Source organism: Anser cygnoides, chromosome Z, assembly GCF_040182565.1.
Source record: "Anser cygnoides isolate HZ-2024a breed goose chromosome Z, Taihu_goose_T2T_genome, whole genome shotgun sequence".
NCBI lineage: Eukaryota > Metazoa > Chordata > Aves > Anseriformes > Anatidae > Anser > Anser cygnoides.
Window position 1 is genome coordinate 76,377,472 of NC_089912.1, and position 23,675 is coordinate 76,401,146.

Below are 23,675 nucleotides of genomic sequence, written 5' to 3' on the forward strand. Positions count from 1 at the left end.
TAAAACAGTAAAGCTATCAACGCAAAAAATGTAAATAACTTTATTTATAATCTGTTTTCAAGTTAAGTTGACATAAATTGAAGGAGATGTGACCATGTGGTAGTAAGAGGTAGGAGAGATACAGAAATGGTAGCCAAGTTGCATTTTGCCAGTATGACTATCTGTAGCTTCAAACAGTATTATGATGATTTCTTCAGAACTTGCAGATTTAATTCTGTCTCAGGACAAATGAGTCTACTTTATACTCATTACAAAACCAAAACTGCAACTGAAACAAGTTCTACGCTGAGTATTTCATTAGACGTTTCTCTGATCAGGCATACTTAGAATATATATCCATGCAAGCAGGTTACAGGAGTTTACAATTTGAATGCAAAACACTTTCTTTTCTAACCATTATCACACTTAAATATTGATGGAACAGTAATGATACAAAACCAGTTAGGTGATAAATGCATATTTGTTCAGTTAAAATGATGAACTGTAACTGACCTTAAATTAAAGGAGTATTTACTGGGATTGGGATTTACCACTTGATCAAGCAGAATGAAAAATTTTAGTGCAAAACAAAAGTGCAGTTATCACACAGGAAAAGATTCCTTCCTCACCCTGTGATTGAGACGTATTGCGTGACTTTGTGAAACAATTTAACCTATTCAAGGCAAAATAGATTTTAGCATAAATGATCCCTCTGTTCCTGACTTCAATGGAAAAGCACACCATGACAGCTCCTGTTATTGGTTACGCTGTCTTTCTTTTTACTGAGGCTATAAAGCCCTTTTTGTTAATATACAAGAAACAATGAATGTTTACAAGTTAAGTATTATGCTAATTGTAGCACATTCCAAAAGGGTCAGCTAATGCCATCATTGTAGTGAATGGTCTGGTTACATATGATCTGTACTGACTTAAAACCTAAACATGACAGTATTTTAGTATGCAAAATTACATTGAAATCATCTTTAAGTTCAAACAACTAACCAATGCTTCAATTCCATTTTACCTTAGGGATTGTAATCCCATAAATACAGTAAGCTCTAGGGCTGCACATGTGAACAATTACAAAGAAAAAAGTATGTTTATGGAACACAGTACAACTTCTACAGCAGATTTTACGTCTTATAATACAATTATTGTAGTTCTTATGGAGCTCTCAAGAGGTTCTTGACACTCTTGCTGTTTTGAATTAGAAAGAAAACTGACTACAGGAAGCTTGCTGTCAAAGCAAGCATAAGCTGAGTGTGAGAGATCTTGATGTGCTGTCCAGTCCATTCTGGATTAACTGGTTTCCCCTCATCAAAGCTAGTAGGACCCATGTTAGTTGAGAATATGAAAGAAAAATAAGAGGAACCAGAAAGGTTAATGCAAAGAGATAGGTGTTAGGAGCAATGCTTCTCTCCTGACACAACACACTACTTCAAGTAATGTCTCTAGAGTAGCTTTATCCTACTTTGCACCTCCACTGACCCTTCTTGTAAATGGTATCCTGGCCTCTTAACTGTGACTGAACTGAAGTCACAGTTATGTTAGATTCAAAATCTGAACTACCTCTGATAAAAGATCATGTTAAGAATAAATTTCTTTGTCATCAGATGTTGTAAGTTTTTATTTGGAAATGTATTTAATGTGAAGCTTGAAGATCTCTACAGCCTCAAAAAAGCAGCTACAGCAACACATATGGAAATTAAAAAAGAGAAAGCATCTCAATGCTGTATGTAGGCAAGCCCTGTTGAAACTATGAATGTCTTGAAGTTGCTGTTTTAAGCTCTACATCTTTATTCAAAAGATGATACGAGTTTCCTGGGTTTTGTGTATTCACCAGTTCTGTTCATTTTCCGTTGGACTCAGCTGCACTTTTTCCTCTCTTAATAGCTGAAGGCTCATACAACAGATGCACACCTAGCATTTGAAGTCCTAGACTTAGTCCCCATCTTTTATTTGCCACTACCTGAGGTGGTTTTTTTTTTTTTTTGACCACACAGTGAGTTGGATATAATCTATAAAGTCTAGGAGTTCCTGTGTACTTCTCCATTTGGGAGTCTCTGTTTTACTCGTCCACATGCTGTCTCCAATCTGACTGGCCAGCAGAGGTCACTTTGTCTTAGGAATCAAAGCAGGCTCCTCAAATCAATTTTGATATGCAAAGAAAATTTTGAGTGTTGAGAACTTCCCTGGAGACAAAAATATGTACCTTGTAGCAGAAAGGAATGTGAACACCAGGCAGAATTAAAAAGAAAAGGTAATATAATAAAAATACAGAAAAACAGTGGTCTCTTTCAGAATAAGATGTGCTAAGCAAAAAAAAGATGAAATAGAAATATCAAAGACGGCAAAAATCTTTAGCTTGACCACACACCCATTGCTTAAAGGAGATACATACAATGAAACTGAAAAAAATCCTTAATTGTTCAGGCCAGTGATTTATCACACATGAATAGAAAGAGAATCCTGCTAAAGCAGCTATTTTGGGATAAGTTTTCAATACTAGTTATACAGTCATTGAATCAGTGTTAGCTTATTACAGTTATGACTGTTAAGCTTATGTTAAATCCTGCATACATACAGAATGTAATACAGTTTGACATCCCTACGAAAATAGTGCCACACTGCTAACCTCCAGGGCGACTATGATGATTTGAGAATGTATATGGTAGTAGAGGTACCTGAAACTTCTTAATGCTATTTCCTTTCCCTAGCCAAGTAGCATTTCGGTATCTGTGGTATCTGCTCAGGATTTCCATCCTTTCCAACTACAATTTATGGTACTCCTTCATTCACAATCATTTCCCTCCCTTCTACCAAATGAAGTTGAAGAGTATTTCATGGTACCAATGACAGCCCCTCCACAGATATAAGCAGACTTCAGACATGCGATTTAAGTACGCTATATACTCCAACACTGATTTATGCTCATTATAGAAGGGCACATCAGATGTACATCAGAAGAGCTGATGCATCTATTGTTTCAATAGCGTATCTGACAGGGAGTTACAGCTGTAACAATTTTCACCATCAGAATAACATGCCTTTTGCACTAGGATTTTAGAATTAAGTTGTTACACAAAGTCAGCCCACTCCACAACTCCTTGACACTCGACATCTCTGCAGATCGATCTAATGCACATACTGAAAATGACTTGTACATAGGGATTTTAACAGGCCACTGAATGTATTTAGTGTATTAATTTTCAGAGGATTAAGTATACATAAATGATATGTTCCAAGTTATGTGCAATAGATCTGTTTAACAGATTTATTATTGTTTGCAAACACACACAAAGAATTTTCTGTCTTCTATTCAAGCAGAAGAGTTAACAATGGTGCTTTTGCCACTAACTATGGTATGCATTTTGAGGTTATATACCATTCCAATTCACATGCCTTCTTTAAGTCAGGAATGCTCCTCAGTGCTGCCGCTGAAGGATCGGCTCCGGACGTGATTTCTCAGTTGCTCTATGAGCTCTGGATTCTGCTGCTGTATCTGTTGTGCAAACTGCTGCCCCCTGTGTTGAACAGTTGTAAATAAAATCACCAAGTGAAAAAAATTGACATGCAGCTTTTGTAACAAAATAAGACATCCAAATGTAACTGAAAGCTGCACTATATGAAAGTTGAGACTAAATACACCTTGATTAAGACTATACAGCAAATTAGTTGTAGTATTATGACTATCTACTTAAAGTCTCTCCAAACAGGATCTTAATCATCAGGTCTTAATTCTTTCAGACTACTGCATCTACTTGGTAACATGGAAAGTATTACCTTACTCGCTAAACCTAAAATTTTGCAAGAAATCTATTCCAGTGATTTGCTCCCTTCTCTTTGAGAGGATGCACTCCAGTAGTTAAAGGCAACTACTCTTCTAGTTGAAGTGCAACTTCATGTTAGTTTTTCTAGAAATACAGGATGTGGGTGGCAACTCGTATTTATGAGCCATAGGTCATTAATAGAAAGCATGCATACAGTTACACTGAAGTACACCTGAAGTGTGCTGACTCTTCCAGATGCATCATTGTTATCTTATATTAAAAGATTTGGGTCCTGGCTTTTGTAAAACTCACTCCTATTATACTTAGTTCCCTGAAGCCCTTTTAGTCTAAATGGAGGGATGCCAGAGCACTGTCAGTCAAGAGAAAAATTTAGAACTTGTTGCAACCTGCACTGAGTAGACTCATAGAATACAATTTGAAAGCACATGTATAAGCAACTAAAGGTTTCAAGTAGCACTTCTAATAGGTGACATTTGAAAAATGAACAGTGCATGAGAACTAAAAAGTGAAACTGAGCACACGGTCACTCCAATTGATGGAAATGTACAATGCAAACAAACAAGATGGAAAGTCTTTAAGATCTGTTTTAATAATAATCAGGCATACAATGAGTAAAGGCCACAGTTTAACTGGTCTGACACTATCCCTCTTAAATAGATGATGCACAATAATGTTTCTACGAATGTAACAGTAAACTGTGTGATTCGTAATACTTACGCATGGATCAGGCTGGACAAATCCGACAGGCCACCAACACCTGCAGCAGGGCCACCGATGGCATTTGACATCATCCCCGACATCCTGGAACAGTTAGCACAGTGTTGGCATTGGGGTATGCAGGAACCTTTATAGTAAGCAATAAACTGTAGTTCTTTGTTGAATTGCTGGGAGGAACTAAGCTGTAAGAAGAAGAAACTGCAGTAGTTCTATTTACAGTAAGCAAAAACAAGATTAAATTTTCAGGAATTCAGTACCATCTACCTTTTCTCTTTTAATTCGAAGCCCTGAAGATATTTGTTTTAATGGTACTTCATTTTAATACTTACAGTTGTTGAACTTGGGGATTCTGCATTAAGCTTGCTGCCTAGAATAGATAATATATAGCTGAAATTATAACACATTAACTACTTAGGTATCACTGAAGGAATTCTACAATTTATTACAAAATCAAGCTAAGTTTATGTCCACAGAGATGAATGGTCCCAAACAAAAATAATAATTGCAGGGAAAGGTGTTTTTTTTTTTTTAATATGTTAAACAACAAATTTTCACTGGACATGAAAAATATGACAACAAGACAAACATAAAACCCTGTACTCTAAAGCTAAAAAAAGATTAACATAAGACTTCTAGGTACTAAAGTTTTCAGTAGGGCTTTTTAGACAAAAGTCTGTGTTTTGTTTATTGCCAACTGGATAAATCAGTTTTCCAACTGTTATTACTAGTAAGAATAAGCTGTTGAGACTACAGAGACAAACCAGGTCGTGGACTTACTTTGTACTATGGTTTTGCCGTAACGTGTATCTTCTTTGATAACTTGTCTATCTTCTTACTTTGTAGTAAGCATGAGGTTATTCATATTTCTCATTCATAAGGTACCTCAAAAATTCTGTTGTGTTTACTGTAGTGTAAGAGTGTATAGGGATAGACACTACTGAATAAGCCAGGTGATGGTTTAAAGTTAGCAGTGTAATTCCTACAGAAATTAGTGGCTGCAGAAATCAACAGGCATGAAGCTGTATCTGCTCATTCACTATCTTATTAAATGTAGTACAAAAACCAGACATGCATAATATCAGTTGGCCAATATATCTCCATACAACTTCTCGAAAGTCATCTGTTTTCTCTAGTCTACATTTGGATAAATAAAATGCCAAATAAAGATCAATTCTGAGGGAAGTATGGGATTTTTTCTCTCTCCCATCAGTAACAGTTTGATCTGGCTCAAAAGGAGGCCAGAAATAGCTTTCTCGAGGTCAGTAAGTCACTTTTTTTTCCCTTAAAAGAACAACAACAAAACAACAACCACCACCAGCAAAAAAGCCACCCCCACCTCCCATCAGAACCACCACAGGAAAAGTTTGTTAATTAATTCCTGGCTGAATGCCCTGTGTTCTATTCACTTGATCTGGCATCTTCTGGAAATGATACAAACAATCATTTCGTCATAGCCCCACATTAGAGTACATCTTCAACTCTAAACAGATACTGTCTGAGTAAGTCATGTGGCCAGTGAAGCTGTACACAGAGTTCCAGTGTTATTTCATCACTAATGCCATTGGCGAATTCACTTGCTTCTTCCTTTGCTTACCATCTCCATACCACAGTATCAGCTGCATTGATCTGTTTTCCATGTGGGAGCACTGGTTGAAATGTCCTACCCTAGAGAAGCTACCAGAAGGCTAGTAAAGTTTTAACTGGAATCTCAAAGAAAATAAATATTTTTTTGCAGTTTTTTTTCCTTCAAGTTCCATTCTTTGAAGTTAATTCACACAAACTGGGTCAGACAACCATGCATGGAGAAAACTATTGAGGGACAAAATCACAATTTGCCAGCACATTAGAAGTAAAGGAAAGCATTATGAGTTACTTATATTCACTATTTTTGCATTTCTTGAAGTATTAACAATGTCAGGGAGAATTTGAAAAGGTAAGAACAAAAAGGTATTCTGGGTAGTTCTCCCCAGGAAGTTACTTAAGCATTTGGTAGACTGCATCTGAAACAACAGCTATTCATTTAAGAAGCTATTACAGCTTCTTAACAGCTATTCTGTAACAGCTATTCATTTATTATCTTTGTATTCACTGTTAATTATTATGTGGCGAATAGAAAAGATATTTCCACCATACTGTTGACAAGTGTTTTGCTGTTCATTCCATCTGTAAAAACAGCATAGCTATCTACACATATCATTGTTCATAAGTAGGACAGAATCAGTTGGAAATCAGACAGGCATCAGAGCATATTTATCCTCCACTTCTCGGTTTGAGTGTAAAATGCCTTTGAAAAAATTAAATTCAGCATAGTGCAACTATTGCCCATTATAATAAACATTAAAATCCCTTGTGTTATTGAACAAGAGTTGTTCTTAAGAATTCAGTCTTAAAAGCAACGTAAAGCTTGAAATATACTCACCATACTAATGAAGGCAGGATTATTTATCAAGCTTGCCATGTCAAAACTCAGTCCAGTTCCAGTCTAAAAACAAGTAAAAATTGAAGGTAAGTTTACCTCCGAAGTCCCAGTTAAAACAATTGTTAATAAATAGATGCAGAGCTAACTTACAGGACTGGACATGTCTCTTAGTTTCTGTTCTGCTATTTTCAAATTTGACTTGTAAGAGTCATTTTCTGGATCAAGATCCAGTGCTTTTTGGTAACTGGTAATTGCTTCTTCAAACTTATTCACTGAGGTCAGAGCCAACCTAATGTGAAATAAAGAAATCCTGGGTAGAACATACATGACTATCAAAAGATAATGGTAGATTTTTCTGCTCCAAGTAAAACAGTATCTCACAACTAACTCTTCTCTTAAGCACTAAGTTAAAAGAAGTTTTGCTGTTGTGCCACTGCTGCTTAGAGTAAGCCTTTATTGTAGTAGAACAGATGATCCCTCAGGAACTCATTTTGCATCCATATGTATGCAAGTTTCATTAAAAAACTTTGGCATTATCAAGTGATTTAGTCTCTGTTTTAGAGCACAAGTTGGATCCAACATGAGCTCAGAAATTCCTCTAAATGTTTCTTCCATTTCTTTTGATCCAATACATTATTCAGAAGGGTATATATTCAGAAGGTAAGTAGGATGAAGATACTCTTAACGTAAGTTGTGCAGTTTCAAGAAACCAAACAGTAGGACCACAAGTTTCAGTCTAACAGCTTTTTGCACTGGATCAGTTGCAAGGTTCTCTTGGACCTTCTGCTTCACCGCTTTACAAATGGGTTACACAGGATAGTAGCAATATCTGTAAGAAACCCACGTGTCAGAGAAGCCTACTTAATCTTTTGAAAAAGATTCTTCTCCAGCGGCTCAGGAGAGCACAGCATGGATTATCTACTACTTTTGAAACAATGTTTGTTTTCAAATTTGATTAGTTCCTACATTTAAAGCATTATCTTTCTTTGAGCTATGCCAGAAGTCCATCTGGTTGCAGTTTCAGTTCTGCCTTCTGCTATGTATTCAATTTATGCTGATCTCACAAAGCTAACGCAATTTTTTCCACATTTTGTGGAAGATCTGTGTAATCTACATTCAACTTGTATTCAATACTCCAGTTTCCCTTTAGTATGTGCTGAGATAGATACACAGACTGTGTTGATAATAAGCCTGTGCTAATACCCACTAACAGACCTTAGTCTTTTCATGTCAGGCAAGAGAGCTCAGTGTTAGACACATCGGTCACAGTCATTACTCTCAGTGATAACAAACTCAGTAACAGCACGAAAATCCAGGGTTTTCCAATAAAACTTCTGGAGGAACCCATGCAATATTAATGTTTTCTCCCTTAGCACAGTTGCTCTGCAGCATTCTCCCTTTTGGCCCATTAATTTGCCGAAATAGTTTCTGACCAGAGGAGAAATGCAATCAGGTATTTCTGTGATGCAATTGTGTTTATTTATGGGGAAAGTGTGTTAAATTCCGCTTCTTGGAACACACAACTCAGAAGAGCAGGCAAGTTTCTCTGCTCACAATTTCAGACCCACCTCCTACCCAGAAGAGTGCTCTCTCAGAGTCATGCTGGAAGCATATCTTTAACTGTCTATACTGCTCCCATCTCTGCATATTTCTGTGGCACTTCTGTTCCCTTCTGCAACACATACAGAGCTTCCGTGAAGTCCTCAGAAAAGCTGATGTGCCTCTCTAATGCAGTCAGAAATCCTAGCTTTCTCATAAGGATTTTTTCTGAGATGGTTTCTGCACTTTTTTCCCAGTTATTGCTAAACAAGCACTGTTTCCTCATTCAGCCTGTGCCAAATACATTATTCTTTCAAGCTGCTGAATTAAGCAACAACCTGTAGCTAAGAATATATCCTCTGTTAAAGCAGTCAGACAAAAAAGAAGCTTGAGAATACCTGAGAATGATCCCACTTACACTGCTAATCAAAGTGTACACTGCTCTTACACCCAAAACTATAAAATAACCTCCCATTTCCAATTAAATCAACCTGTGGTTTCCCTCTACCTCACTGAAATCTGGGGATCTTGGGTTCTGCTATATATAGAAACAACCTAAAGAGAGTTATATAGGACAAAAATTCAGAAGTCCTTAAAATTTCAAAGTGAATTAGCTACGCAGTAGATGATCTTAAAGGCTACTTTTGTAGTATTAAAATAAACTCTGTCTGGGGAGGTTTTCAAATGATGGAATTCCATCATCTTTGATCTTAAATAAATGCCCCCTGGCACGGTCTTGTCCCAGGCCAACTAGCCCAAACAATTTTAGGGCATGGTTCAGAAGTTAACACAGGCCAAGGCAATTTAGCAATAGGCAGTTTGGATGTGGTCACTCCATACTGCAAACAAGATTTTAATAATATAGACACAGGCTATTTTGTGCCAGCTGACCCCAAAGAACAATCCCAAGCATTTTTTTTAATTTACTAGTATAGATAAAACCACAAAAGCCAAAAGCCTGAAGAAGCATTCAGCCTACACCTTCATAATATGCTCGATTATTGACAATGCAAAGCTACACATCTCAGAAGAGTGTCCCATGACTGAAGCAGACATCTCATTTGGGAGAACATTCTTGAGATTTTTAGATAGCACTTCATCAGACCCTCTGCCTAGGAGGACAAACCTGCTAACCGCTCAGACAGGACTGAGGAAAAAACGCTAACTGGACATAGCTTAGTCTTGCCCAAACATCTGCTGCTTGACAGTTACTGAACAGAAAAATCAAGCCTCAAGTGCTAGCACTGAAGGCCCAGTACTCTTAAGGATTCTGTTTTCTAACAGCATCAACAGATTCACTTTTCCAACAGCATAATTTCTATAACTCATTATTAGGTAGGAGATTAAAAAGAAAAACACAGCATGACTTCCTAAATTTACAATGTTGATAAACTGAAATTAAAAAAAAAAAAGCTAACTGAAAAAGTCTGATATGAAAATGTTGAGATCAACCAACGATATAAAACTTAAAGCCGACAGCACGATAGGGTCATCTTTAGAAAATTGCTACACTTTCAGGATAAGAATGTCAGTTAAGCAAAACAACATAGCTCCATTTATTTCAGAAAATGTATGGTGATTTACATGTGGGCCTTCAGCATTTACCCAGATTTCTATTAGCTTACCCCATTCTCCCATATGCTTTGCTGTACTTCGGGTCTATTGCTATGGCTCTCTCACAGTCCTTTATTGCTTCACTGTATTTGTTGAGTTTACTTTGAGCAGCAGCCCTAGGGGAGAGGTGGAAGGGAAAAGAGAGAGTTTAGTCGAAAAACAGTAACAGCAAGAACAAAAAAGCTTAGGTATTTGCATGTCAGTTACTGACTTTAGACATGTTTTGTCTTACTGACTTATTACTCATTAGTTAGGCAATGCCTCAACTTTCCTCACTCAAGCAGGACAAGCAAATGTTCTGAATTAGGTCCGTGCTTAGGTGCATTGCTAGACTGGGCTTTGGAGAACAAAGACTCACCTTTCAGGACACAAAGGAGAAATTATTCTAAAACTGTTTTATATCTAGTATATGACTATGCACAAAACACATCACAAAACCTATTGCATGAAGTGAAACTCTGAATTAGTAGTTGACATTAAATCCTTATTTAAACAGAAGTATTCTACACAATTGCATTTTTCCCATAAGGACTATACTTTTGTTGCATTTTGAAGGAATACTGTGATTTTTCTATGCTCTTTTTTTTTTTTCTCTTAAAGCAGTTAAGTCTGTGCTTCAAAAAGCACAGAATTGCCTTTCAGTATGAACCATCCCACTTGCTCTCTGAAACTGACTTCAGGATAATGATCACAAGGAAAATAACAGCTTCACACCAATTCTGAACTGAAGCAACATTTCTCTTACATACATAACTGTACCTCAGCAAAACTCATGTTTGCAAATAAATTGGGATGACACTTCTTAATCTCTGAATTACTAAATTAAAATTGTATCTCCACACCAGAGAAATACCGAATGCTGTGGTTATTTATACAATAAGGTTAAAGACTTGCCCCAAACTAAAAAGGCAATTGTAATAACTAATACTCAAAATTTTCCCAGTTTGAAAAGTCTCAAAATACTCTAATTAGTTCTTTGACTAAAAAGCTATAGAAGAAATGATAATATTTCCATTGCGTGAAGCACTATTTTTTTTAAAATTAGGAACACTAGATGCTACAGTCATCACTGTATTCAATCCCTTCTCCTGTGATAACCTCAAATTGGATGTTTTCTCTGACTTTGATTAAAATCTTTTCTGAATGGACTACTTACAGCTTTTAAATATTTAGGCTATGTAACAGTTGTCTAGCTCTGTAGGTGCCAGTAAGGTTTGTGGATAAGAACTGGGGACAATGCTTAGTGTCTCATGTGTTTGAACAGAAAGTGTTCTTTCCATGTTTAAAAAAATTGTGTGGCCAGTTACCATTTCAATGGCATCTAACCTCTTCTCTTTACCCCACTGCTGTGAGCAAAAAGCAATGCTGTTAAAGGTGGTAATTCTTGATGGATTCCAAGATAGCTCAAATAAGATAAGGCCTATCTTTATTCAGATACTATATCCCTCTGGGAACTCCAAAGAACTGCCTGTCTTCTTTTAAGTAACTTTGTACAATACTGGGCACACTGACATCAAGATTCATTTTGGTGCTCACAAATGTAGTCTGTGATGATGGAGCACAGAAAAGAGTGAAGTATTTTCACTCTTTTGACAAGTATAGATTTGGTTCCAAAGCTCATTCTACTGAGGAATCTTTCACTTATTTGGGGAGGCTTTTGAATCAGGTTTTATATTAACATCTGATACCTAAAATCACTTATGCAATCATTCTTAAAGATGTAAAACAATATTAGTATGCTGTGCATTCCCTTTCTCTTTATGCCTGCCATGAAACACTGAGTCATATACTTGCATTTATCACAAACTAAACTCTGGAGTAATGGAAGCACAGCCCCCAAAAAGGAAAAATCCATAGAGTACACTGCCACAAGGCCAGGTTGACTGCACTCCATAAGTCCTTCTGGTAACGGATGCACTGAAGGGTGAAGAGCAAAGGAGCTCTAGAGGCATGGCAGTTTCAGCAGGGCTCATAGATTACACTGTTTTTGTTCTTACGTTGGTCCTCAGGGCAGTATACTAAAAGTGCATGCTGCTGCTAGGGTAACATGCCCTTCCAGAATTCATCTGGTCCAATGTCAATACTACACTGAAAAAATAATTATACAACGAAACTACAACAACACAGTCTTCTTATTTTTCCAACAGGTCATGCATAAAAATGCTGAGTACTTATACAATCTTTGAAATCTCCAAAATACTTTAACACATTAACACCAGTTTTTCCAAGTGAAGTCAATACTACAGGAGACAGAGATAGCAGCTGAATCACTAGACCATCGAAAGAAAAAAAAAAAAGGGTTCTTACTACTCTCAACAGACTGGGAACCACAGCCTACGTAGTGATTTAATATAGACATCCTAGCTTACAAAAAACTTACATCGTGTTACAAATAATTTTAAGGCCCGTATTGCACCTACTGATACAGATACAACGAATTACCTCACATTTGCTTTAGATGTGTTACAAATTTAATACGTTAATATGTTAATTTGTTAACCTCCGCCTCACACTTAACTCACATTAAATAGCCTCACACTATTTTGATCTACATCATATTTTATCTTTAAAATAATGTTTATTAAGTTTGGGAATAAAAAGTGTGTATTATTCTGCTTTTACCTGTTGCAGTAATAGACTGCATTGTTTGGATCCAGTTCAATAGCCCTAGTGTAACAATCCACTGCTGCAACAAAGTTTTCTTCTTTCATATGATTGTTACCTGAAATAAATTATAAGAAGCTCTTAAGTAGTTAAAAGATACATCATTATGTATGAAAAAAGTAGAGAAACTATATTATTCTAAACAAGGCAGTTTTGATGGCACTTTTGCGAGATACGTTCTTTTAAATACAACTGGCATGGAATAAAGCAAATAGAAGTATCTATTATGTCTGTAAAATTCATTATGCACATTGTAGTCCACCACATATGCCTTCCTCTTCTCTTTTTTTCTTTTTTTTTCCCTATTCCACACTTTCCAGATAGTTTCTGCTGTTAAGTGAAGATCCCTTTGTTGAGAAGTATAACTGTAATTGCAGTTCCACTCTAATACAAATTCATCGGTTTTAACTAACTTTTCAAGCCTCATAGTCCAATAGGCTATATGTTAATTCCCTTCTGGTCTCACATCTACCAAAAATCTCCCTGTAACTACTCATTTAATATGGGAGATAAAAGCAAAAACCAAGCACACAAGCCCCACTTGTGTGATGTTGTCACATAGTTCATTTATTAAGATAATGAAAAGCATATATAGCACAGGCAATCTAAAGTGATTCAGAGGTGAAATTTCTTACCATCAAAGCTCTGATCTTCTACTCAATAATAAAGTTTCATACCTGATATTTTTAAGTCTACTACAGTGAAAAGGCAGAATAAAGTAACTTCTCTTTGCAAAGAAAATTTTGTAGTAAGTTCTTTCAAAACGAAAGATACCTTCCATATTTCTTCCACCCTGACACAAGGAGTTCGTGGTGGTTTCTTTCTTTGTTTCTCTACTTCTTTGTTACAAGAAAAGTCCTAGTTCAAAGTGCCTGAGTCTAAGGTTGTCCCAGGTGCCACTGCTATAGATCCTTGGCTTGCTAGATCCTGCAAAAGTCTTGGTTTCTCAGCAATGTCAAGAAGTTGTCAGGAAACAACAGACTTTCACTGATTTCCTTGTATTTTGGTATAATATTTCAACCCTCTCCAAGAGTAAGCAAGAGAAGGGACAGGTCAACAGGTTACTACAGCTGTAACTTACTACAGTTATAACTGCACAAGCAAATGCTAGAATATTTCAGTCAGATAGAAAGAAAGATTGTGGAGCAAGCAGTTCTAGGTGACAATACTAACTGAAAACAATTATACTTGCATTTATTTGTTACTACAGAACACTTAATAAACAAAATCAGATTTATGTAACCAAGTATCATCAATATATTACAAAATCACCTCTTCTAACAGTGATACACTAGATTGTATCCTACTACTGACTACTGACTAAATCCTACTGGCAGTTTAGCATCACGAGGTAGCTGCACTCAACAAGACTGTAGCAGTTAATGTTTCTCTGAAACAAAACTGTTATTGATGATCATCAAAGCTGGAATTTCTGACACTGCTCTGAAACAAAAGTGACCCGAGATACAGGGCTATGTTGGAGCTAGTTTCAGTGGGTACCAGTATTGCTCTCTGCAGCTCAAAATTGGCTAAAGGAAAATAGAAGAACAGATAGACCTATTTCTGCTCAGATTAGGCAATCCCAGACAAAAGAAAAAGCAGCAGTAATAGCTTATTTTAACGCTGGACAAAAAAATATTAAGAAAAAAACAACAAATGGTTATACTTTTGAGTGCATGTCCTTTTACAACAGAAGTATTACCTACTGTTATAATTTATACTGTGGTAATACCAAGCAGCTCTGTTTAGGATTAAGCCACAAATCTGCATATAATCTGTACTCTGTATTGCTTACATTAAGCAAAATGTCAAGTGATATACAAGGGCAGGGAAGTAAATTCAAGTATTTGTTAGTCTGGAGGGTATATCACTCAGGTTTCATAACGACCAAGAAAGAAAACTAAGCAATCTGTTTTTGTTTCACCCTTCATTAGCCAATTTCTAGAGGACAAGTTTGAGGGTGGAGGAGGTACAGGCTGATGGCTGAAAAGGTGTGTGAAGTTATTCCGTAAGTAAGGACATACAGACAGAAACCACAAAATGATAGAATTATAGTATTGTAGAAGATAAGGCTCAAATTGATTTCAACAAGTCGATGTAATTTATTTCACTAAGATCAGGCAAACAATACTCAAAACTGACAAACTTGATACCAGTGATAGATAAACTTATGTGAAAATGAAAAGGACTAATATGAGAGAGCAGCATTTAAAAATAGGATATGTTTTAAATTTATTATGTGAGTTAACCAAAAGCATTCCGAGTAGTCCCAAATTGCTTGTTAGTTCTTTTGATGGCCAACACTTTCAAGTGCCCTTTGTCAAAGTTTAGACCCCTTATTTTTTTTCAGTAGAAACACGAATTGCTTTAGTATCACCACACTAACACACAGCACACATTGATTTTGTTTTCTTAGTCCATTTCACACAGCTCTGAAGACTGACAGATGAGAAGATGGAAGACATTAATTTAGACCATGGATTGCTGTAATAACCACACCTAGAAAGGACTGGATATCCCTACAGTCCCATAACCACAGCAAGCGTTGCAGGTATTTTCTTAGACCCTGAATGGCCCAAGTTACTTAGTCCCCTTACAAAATAACAATCAACAGTGGAAAAAATGTGAAGTTTTTGTATGAGTTGTGTTGCCCAGTCCAGCTGCTTTACTACCACTATCCATGATAACCTGAAAAGTCTTACTCAGAGCACAAGATGCTTATTTCTATGTTAATTTACAAACCTTCATCCTTCAGTTGGTCCGCCTTTTCAATATCCTCTGGTAAAGAATCTGAGAGAGGCAGCATGTCGTTCTGTATGTAAACAAAACAACACTTTTTCATTAAAATACAAGCCCTAATTATAGGTTGGACAACATTCCATCAACAAGCAACAAGATCTCCTGTTTTGCAGAGTATAAAACCTAAAACATCACTAAAACACTTAGAAGAGAAAGATAGCTTGCTTTCTACTACCAAAGAAACCTTACGGCTCATCACGCATTTTAAGGAAGCCAAGAAGAGGACAGTTGATAAGCCTCTACAATCCCTGGTGGTTTCTGTGCTTCCTGTACTAGAAACTCAGAGATAACACATATTACTAGCATGGATTTTAGAATTTAGCATTTTAAGGTTAGCACTTAGGGGTATGTTTTTAAAACTGAACAACTAAGTTATTTCCAGAAGGGAATGAGAAGCATCATAAAACAGTTGATGAGCTCAATTAACTGAGGGATAAAATCCTTTAAGTGAGAACTACACAATCCACCATTCAGTAACATCCTACATTGAATTGTCCTTGTCTACTTCAAATTAATTCCTCCCACTGCCCCTAAAGATTCTTGTTCTGCCAGCTTTTATGGAAATTTCAATCTTTTCCCATTTTCCTTAAGTTTTCACATTTTTTGACCTACATAGCACTTCAGGGTTCTGTATACAATATGAAATTTTATCATATGCTGGCAGAGTAAGTCTAGAATTTAAATTAAATTCTTACCTTGTGGAAAGAATTTCTGAACATTTCTATCAAATGCTGTGGAGGTGCAAGATGAGTATCTTCTGGGTTAATCTTAAAAACAGTCTCCAGACACTGAATTGCAACTTACAAGAGAAAAAAAAATTAGGTCACCAGTTTCACAACAGAAGTTTAATTTCATTAATTTATTTATAAAGCTGTGATTCACTTCCTTATTCAGCTAGTAAGAGCAGCAATTTGAAAGACATCGTAAAATAAAGAGGCTACCCGATCCACAGAGAACTGGCTATAAGCTATACAAAATCTTATATAGTTCTAACATTATTTTTAAATTAATTTAAAATTTAAAAATTTTAAAAATTTAAAATTTAAAATTAAAAATATTTAATTATTTTAATATAATTTTAATTTCAATTCTCTCAATCATTTGATTTTTTAAATATAAAAATAAAAGCATTTAACAAAAGCATGACAACTTAAAATACAAGTATGCATCACATGACCCATGCCAAAACACAGCCAAACTGCCTAAAGTTTGTGTGACACAACAGGAGAAAATGGCTTATATTTAATTACAGAATAAATGTGGGATACTTGTTAATTTTATCTTTTTTGAAGTAAAATATATTCATTTGATGACACTGTCTATTAATAAAATGCTTCATTAATCACTAGTCTTTATCCTGTAAGACAATATATCTACAGTATCCTTTCACACATTCTGTTGTATAAGGATTAAATGGCTCTCCCAATCCTGCAATAATCTACATACACTCACATGAAGCAATTCTAAAAAAAAGTAACCAAGTACCAGAATGAAGTTTTAAATGTCATCACGTTTCCAGACAAAATAAGATGAATGACAATTAGTAATATATAGTCTTGTAAGTCTGATAGTTATACTATCTCAAATTGTATCGATACTTTCCCTATCATCTTGAGAATGCAGTAGAATGCTTCCATTGAGGTATATCATCTAGATGTTTTAGACTGAAAACTGAAGGAGGAACAAAGAATCTTCATAAAGCATAGTTTGAGCAGAAAAAAGGATTTTTTGTCTTATTTTATAGATACCACATTTTTAACCTGAACTAGAGATAACTGAGGACAGCTGAATTCAAACTAAGTATCAGTAAAAACTGAATCTTAGAATCTAAAATGAATTTCACTCCAATGTTAATGTAATAAATGTAACTCCAGTAAGAATTCAAATTATAAGGGACCCCAACGCTGATCTCAAATTAAAATTAAAATTACTGAAAGTTAACAACAGTAAGGCCAGTTTGAGGAGCCTGTTTTCTACACCATAGCTGAGCAAAACAGAAAAAAGTAAACTTGTAAAATAAGTAGTTAAACTTTGAACAAGTATTTTTTTAAACTCTCATAACATACAATAGAAATTATTCAGAAAATGTTTAGTACCACAAAATTAAAGTTGATAATATGTAACAGTAGTTGAATACATGGTTAAATACACATACAACTTGCTCCTATAACCTATAAATGTTAAAAATATATCAGTTTGCCCAATTCTAAATTACTCAGTAGAAGTGGTGAAGGATTTGGGTTAAACTCCTTTACCTCCTGCTATGTAGAAAAACTTATAGTAAAGTGAGCACTGATTATGCCAAATTCTGAATGGTATATTAACAGAACTCCTTGTCAGGTCTATCATAAGATCAGTGGAACTGCATGTCTAGTTTTTCATTACATGACCTAATAGGAAGCTAATGCCCAAAATATACCTACCCTTTTTCCCTCAAGCTTATTTTCACCTGAAGACATTCCCTTTCCTGAATGCCTCACTTCATTTGTAGTTTTACGTGAATTTAAAGTACAATCTTTACCTTTCTAAGGCATTGTCTATAACAATAACTCTATCTGACAGGAGATTTTTTGCAAAGTGCAGTAGTGCAAATCATGCTTAAGCAAAAGAATCCAGAATATATTTTCATTACCAGGAAGTATTTCCATTAAATAAATAACCAGTTGTTACAGCGAAGTCTTTAGTTCTCCTTTAACTGAAAAATGGAACTTATAATCCTTATAATATCTCAAAAGTACAACTAAAATAAGAGGTCTTATGGGATGAATCCATAGGTTAGAATAACAGCCACATCTTAACATGTAAGCCAACGATAGAAACCTGTGTAAAAATTCATTGCCAAAGCTGAAACTTTTCCAAATCAGATGATATATTAAGTTGTGAAAAGATCAATAACTACTTTGTTTTAACACACTCAAGTAAAAACCTGGCCCAGTAAAGTCAAAGGGGTGAAGACATGTTTTTGTCAGAAATGTATCTCACTGTCCTGTTACTTAAGTGAGGCACTGTTAGCTGCCACAGGCTCAAAGTCATCAGAAAGTTGTGTAAGACTTACAGCACCATGTGAGCTATTCACCGATGAGGCCAAAGTTATCTGTTCTCCCTGTTACCTCCACCACCACATACACTTTCAGAGACCTAGGCAGTTGCCACAGCTTGTACAGATCACCTTGCAAACCAGTGCAGATCCCTACCTCCCCACTGAACAGCTCAGAGAACACCTGGGGCTCACACAAACACCTACTATGTGACAACAGGAGCACGTGGACTGTGCTGGAGCCCAGCTCAGCATCCCCAGTGCCACACCGCTCCAGGATCTTTTGCTGTCCATGCACAAGCTGTGAACAACATCAAGGCATAACAGCAGACTTGCAAGCTGTTGATCGCTGAATCATGAATATTAACTGGGCTGCTGAGGTATCCTGGCTTTGGCTGGAATAGGGTTAATTTTTTTCAGAGAAGCTCACACCTGCTGTGTTTTGGATTTTTGATGAAAATCAGTGAGTTAACAACACTGTTTTAGCTGTCACAGAGCAGTGCTTGCACAGCGCCCAGGACATTTCAGCTCCTCGTGCTGCCCGGCCAGCGAGGAACTGGGAGGGGACACAGCCAGGACAGCTGGCCCAGGCAGGCAAAAGGGATGTCCCATACCATATGGGGTCACGCTCAGCAATAACAGCTGCGGTAAAGAAGGAGGAAGGGAAGAACATTTGGAGTGATGCTGTTTGTCTTCCCAATAAATCATTATGCATGACAAGCCCTGCTTTCCTGGACGTGGCTGAACACCTGCCTGCTGATGGGAAGTAGTGAATGGATTTCCTGTTTTGCTTTACTCATGTGCATAGCTTTTGTTTTACCTCGTAAGCTGTCTGCATCTCAACCCCTGAGTTCTCATGCTTTTACCTTTCTGATTCTCTCCCCCATCCCCCCTGGGGAGAGTGAGCTATGCGGTGCTGAGCTGCCTGCCAGGGCTAAATCATGACATGAGGCCCCTTTAGTGCTCAGTGTCAGCTTGCTGCATCTTACACATAACTGTCCCCCAACTCTAGTGTTACACGCATACCTCACCTTAAGGGGTACATTCCACAGTTTTGAGAACTCTGCCTTTGAGGACTCACTGCAGTACAATCATCTCTGAAGTCAGAAAAAAAAAAATCACAGCCTTGTGCACTTCGTAGAGAGTTTCTGCTTTAGTCCCACAGAAACAGGTGCTACAGATAGGAAAAACTTGTAGATACTGCCAATAGGAAAGGGAAACAACTGCTATTTAAATACACTGTCTCAAGTATAACTTGGAAGAAGTCAAGTTGCCAATTCATACAATAGGGTTGAGCGTTAGAACAGAGATCTGTATCACTTCTCTGGATCCTGGATTGCAGAAGAGTATATTTCTCCAGTCTACCTTACGATTACTCTGATTTCTCAAATTAAGTCATTTTTACTCATTATGTAAGCACAAAATTCCTAGAGGAAAATTACAGTATCATTGACATCATTTTGTAATATAAACATGCAGAATGCAGGAGTTTGAATACATGCTAGACTTATATTTTGATAAGGTCTCAATTTTATTTGTGATGTTCTATCTTTTTGTTGTTTTGTGGGGAATGGGAACTACTTAAATTACTTCTTGGCGTAGATACTTATCATACTGTGTTTTATCTTTTCACTAAGATACATAAGGTACCAATGAAAAACAACAGTCAAATTCTTTCATCCCTTATGTCTTCACCTAACATTAGCCAATTCAACGGGTGAGACTCAGACTATTGCTATTCCATAAGCAATAAAGATATTTTGCACAACTAAAATGACTCATTTATTCAGAATGCCTGCCCCGATCCTCTAACACATAGCATATGGTATCAAACTTCTGGCAGGGTACGGCTCTAAAATTAGGATTTCATATCTGTATTAAAATGGTAAGTTCCATATCAGCATTTAAGCACAAGTGAGGTTTTATAATATTTTTGTTCAGAAAATAGAATCTTAAAATTTTTGATTCTTTCAAATAAATATTGGCTAAGGCTGCTCTACAACAGGTAATCAGGTAAACCTTCACAGGCATAACCCAGTGTTTATCAGCATTATTATAAAAACGAAAGGAAAAATTGTTGTCTCCCCTTATATGAAATACTTTCATGATATTAAATCATTGCTTTCTTTCATCAGCTGAACAGAAATTTATTATCGGAGTACCATGATACCCTGATACTGGTTAAATTCATAGATGACTATCATTTTTCAAGGGTACAAACCCAATCTGTGGAATATCCTTTGAATAGCATGCTACAAATGTCAATTTCTTGCTTCCATTGGTAAATAATTAACTACACTGTAAAAGCAACAGACAGCAGAAGGAAGAACATTCCAGGTTTCCCTTTTAAAGCTTATGCCTCTCAGACTCAACTCCTTAAATTTCAGGAAACTCAATAATTGACTCCCTGGATGTTGTTTATTGCCCTGGTAGTTCTAGCCTTCCTCTTTATACCTCCAGTTCATCCTCCCATTGAGTCATACAGACAAAGACTACTTAGAACAGTGCACAGGTCTTTTAAATAGATGCTATGAAAAGCTTATTGCAGAATTAAGAATCTTTTGTTCTTCTCTTGCTTAATTCCACATTATCATAATGCCTCCCATGGAGTGTCCAGGAATTAGAGAAAAGGAATGAGAACAACATGAAGGAGGAAGACACTTCAAACGTTAGTGAATGTCTCACTTTCTCTGTTGGTTGGCAGAAGAATACACACAAAAGTCCATCTTCCTGTGGCCATGTCTTCTGTTACTAGAAGGTATATACTAAACTGAAAATATTCGCTACCGTGTGCTCTTTGGAATTGCTATTTATGTGGAAAAGCAATGCAAAGCATTTATTTTATTTTCCCCATTCCTAGGTTCTTTTAGATTTCCCTCATAAACTACCCAGAATTTTTCTAAGTATGAAACAAGAGTTCTTACCATATGCCAAAACCAATATATGGTTATTCACATCACACACACAAAACGCAGGAGGAAATTAAACATAAAAGTAAAATGAAAATGAATCAGTTGGCAAAAAGTTGCAGGATACATACACAAATCATTCCCATGGCTTGCATTATTGCTTTGTCTAACTTGATGTGGTTCAAAGTATTAAGTATCTGTCACTTAAAATTCAGATAATTTCACAACTTAAGAGCATTTTTTAAATTAGAGATGTTTTAAAATTAGTTATCTCAGAAATACTAAGATCATCATTTATTCTCATATAATATGTTGTGGCAGTTTCAGTTAAGTCACCTCAGTTACTTTCTATACACAGTAGAAATATATTTGGCCATATACACCAAATAATTTAACATATGTATGCATAGTACCTACCCATGTATTACTATCTTCATCACTTACCTTCCAGGCTTTCTTGTTCATCTGGAGTGAAAGTATCTATCTGACTCTGCTCTCTCAAGAAATGGATGACAGCATAAACCAAACGCTTCACCGATGACATTTTGAAATTGTTGAATTTCTCCTATGTCTTAAGAAGAATAGGATCTCCTATTTCTGAAAAAAAAAAAAGGAAGAAAAGCTTTACAATATGACAGGATGTATGCTTTGGGCCCAGTCGTGAATTCCTAGAGCATTGCAGCCTCCCACCGACCTCAGTAAGAAACGCACCCAAAACACAAAAAATCATCCTTCAGGAGAAAGCCGAATAAAGCAGTGCCTTGAAACGAGCCATTGAATTTTAAGCGTTATAGGCGAATCCTGCAATCCTCTAGTCTATGAGCAAAAGAGGACAGATTTCCTCAGGCTCGTTCCCGCAGGAGAGGTCACTGAGGATCATTCAGCAACTTATTTTTCTGAAGGATGCAGTTTGGCTTTTATTCCTAAGACATACGCACTTCGAAGCGGGAACACACGCGTAACTCGTAATCAATTAACAATCCACGCTGACAGAAAGATGCAATGACGTAAGGAGGCACGCTTCCATACGCGCCCTTCTGTTTTCCGACACGGTGCTGCCGAAAGGTTCGCCTTCGCTGGGCTGTAGCGCCGTGACCTCGGTGCACACTCGCGATCCGTGACACGGGTGGCTCCGTCCCGCTGGTGGAGTTACATAACTTTGAGGAAAACCTCGTCTCCTCCAACTTTCCGAGTTATTTTTCCACAAACCCTTCGGGTCCAGGCTGGCACCACCTCCCCCTGACCTGAGTGGGGAGGGAGGCTACGGGGGAGCCTCAAACGCAGGCTGGCCACAACTGGGCCGGGACCACGGGGGATTATCTCCCACCTCCCCACGCACACTCAGACTCACACTCACGGTCACACTCACACTCACTCACGCCCCTTCCCTGCCACGGCAGGGACGGCTGAAGGCGGCTCCCGCCGAGAAAGGGCTAAGCCAACACCAGCCCCCCCCACACCCCCCGGATCCCCCGGGTCTCCCCGCATCCCCCTGGGCCCCTCTGGACCCCACGGACACCCCCAGACCCCCCGGGCCGAGCCCCCCGCCGCGACCCCCCCCCACCCCGCCTCTGCCCCCCGCACCCCTCGGCCCCTCCGGGCGCCGCCTCGGGCCCTGCCCCACGGCAGAGGGTCTCGGGGGAGGAGGCGCGGCCCGCCCGCACGGCGGAGGGGGGGGATGGCGCTTACCGAGCCGAGCCGCGCCGAGCCGGGCTGAGCCGAGCCGGGCTCGCCGCTGTCAGCGCCGCCGCTGGGCGGGGAGGGGAAAGGCGGCGGCGGAAGCGGATGCTTGGGGCGGCTGTGGCGGTGCCCGCGGCCGGCGGTGGCAGCAGTGACAGCGGGAGCGGAGCCGGCCCTTCCTCCTCCTCCTCCTCCTTCTCCTTCTTCTCCTCCTTCTTCTTCTTCCTCCTCCTCCTTCTCCTCCTTCTTCTTCTCCTCCTTCCTCCTCCTCCTCCTCCTCCTCCTCCTCCTCCTCCTCCTCCTGCGGCCCCGCCCCCCATGCTGGCCCTGCGCGCGGCTCGCAGGTAGGCGCGGTGGCACCGGGGCCGGTGGTGGGGGGGGGGGGGGGGGCTCGTGGGGCACCGCCTCAAAATGGGGGGCGTCCAGCCGTGCCCTGTCCCCTCGGGGGGGGATCTGGGGACCGACATGAGGCTCCCCCGGGCATCGTGGGCAGCAGGGTCCTGCGGGGAACGCGGGGCGAGAGGGCT

At 38.2% G+C, this 23,675-nt stretch overlaps 2 protein-coding genes across 4 annotated transcripts in view; one reads left to right on the top strand and one right to left on the bottom strand.

Annotated features, from left to right (window-relative positions):
• Positions 1-18: 18 nt before the first annotated feature.
• SGTB (small glutamine rich tetratricopeptide repeat co-chaperone beta) lies at positions 19-23,361 on the bottom strand. Of its 3 annotated transcripts, XM_066988729.1 has the most exons (12): positions 23,158-23,288; positions 22,407-22,608; positions 21,913-22,065; positions 16,218-16,321; positions 15,466-15,535; positions 12,682-12,781; positions 10,071-10,175; positions 7,057-7,195; positions 6,907-6,969; positions 4,817-4,854; positions 4,488-4,571; positions 19-3,503 (listed from the first exon to the last, which is right to left on the bottom strand). In XM_066988729.1, the coding sequence occupies exons 3-12, from the start codon at positions 22,010-22,012 to the stop codon at positions 3,392-3,394; spliced, it is 915 nt and encodes a 304-aa protein (XP_066844830.1). In that variant the 5' UTR covers positions 22,013-22,065; positions 22,407-22,608; positions 23,158-23,288; the 3' UTR covers positions 19-3,391. The 3 variants fall into 3 exon arrangements, with proteins under 3 accessions (XP_066844830.1, XP_066844829.1, XP_013036000.1); XM_066988728.1 differs by lacking the exon at positions 22,407-22,608 and having other exon boundaries at positions 23,158-23,361; XM_013180546.3 differs by lacking the exons at positions 22,407-22,608; positions 23,158-23,288 and adding an exon at positions 22,180-22,357.
• The window catches only part of NLN (neurolysin), a 39,413-nt gene continuing 38,991 nt past the window's right edge, over positions 23,254-23,675 (top strand). The window contains exon 1 of the mRNA XM_066988725.1: positions 23,254-23,492. Coding sequence (XP_066844826.1) covers positions 23,254-23,492 — 239 coding nt within the window. The remainder of the gene's footprint in view (positions 23,493-23,675) is intronic.

Bases quoted from the DNA above. Each gene is read 5' to 3' on its own strand.
- SGTB (XM_066988728.1), bottom strand. From the start codon at position 22,012: ATGTCATCGGTGAAGCGTTTGGTTTATGCTGTCATCCATTTCTTGAGA. The intron at 16,322-21,912 runs GTAAGTGATGAA...TTCTCTTGTAAG, and splicing joins TGAACAAGAAAGCCTGGAAG to TTGCAATTCAGTGTCTGGAG. The intron at 15,536-16,217 runs GTAAGAATTTAA...GTTTACATACAG, and splicing joins TCAGAAATTCTTTCCACAAG to AACGACATGCTGCCTCTCTC.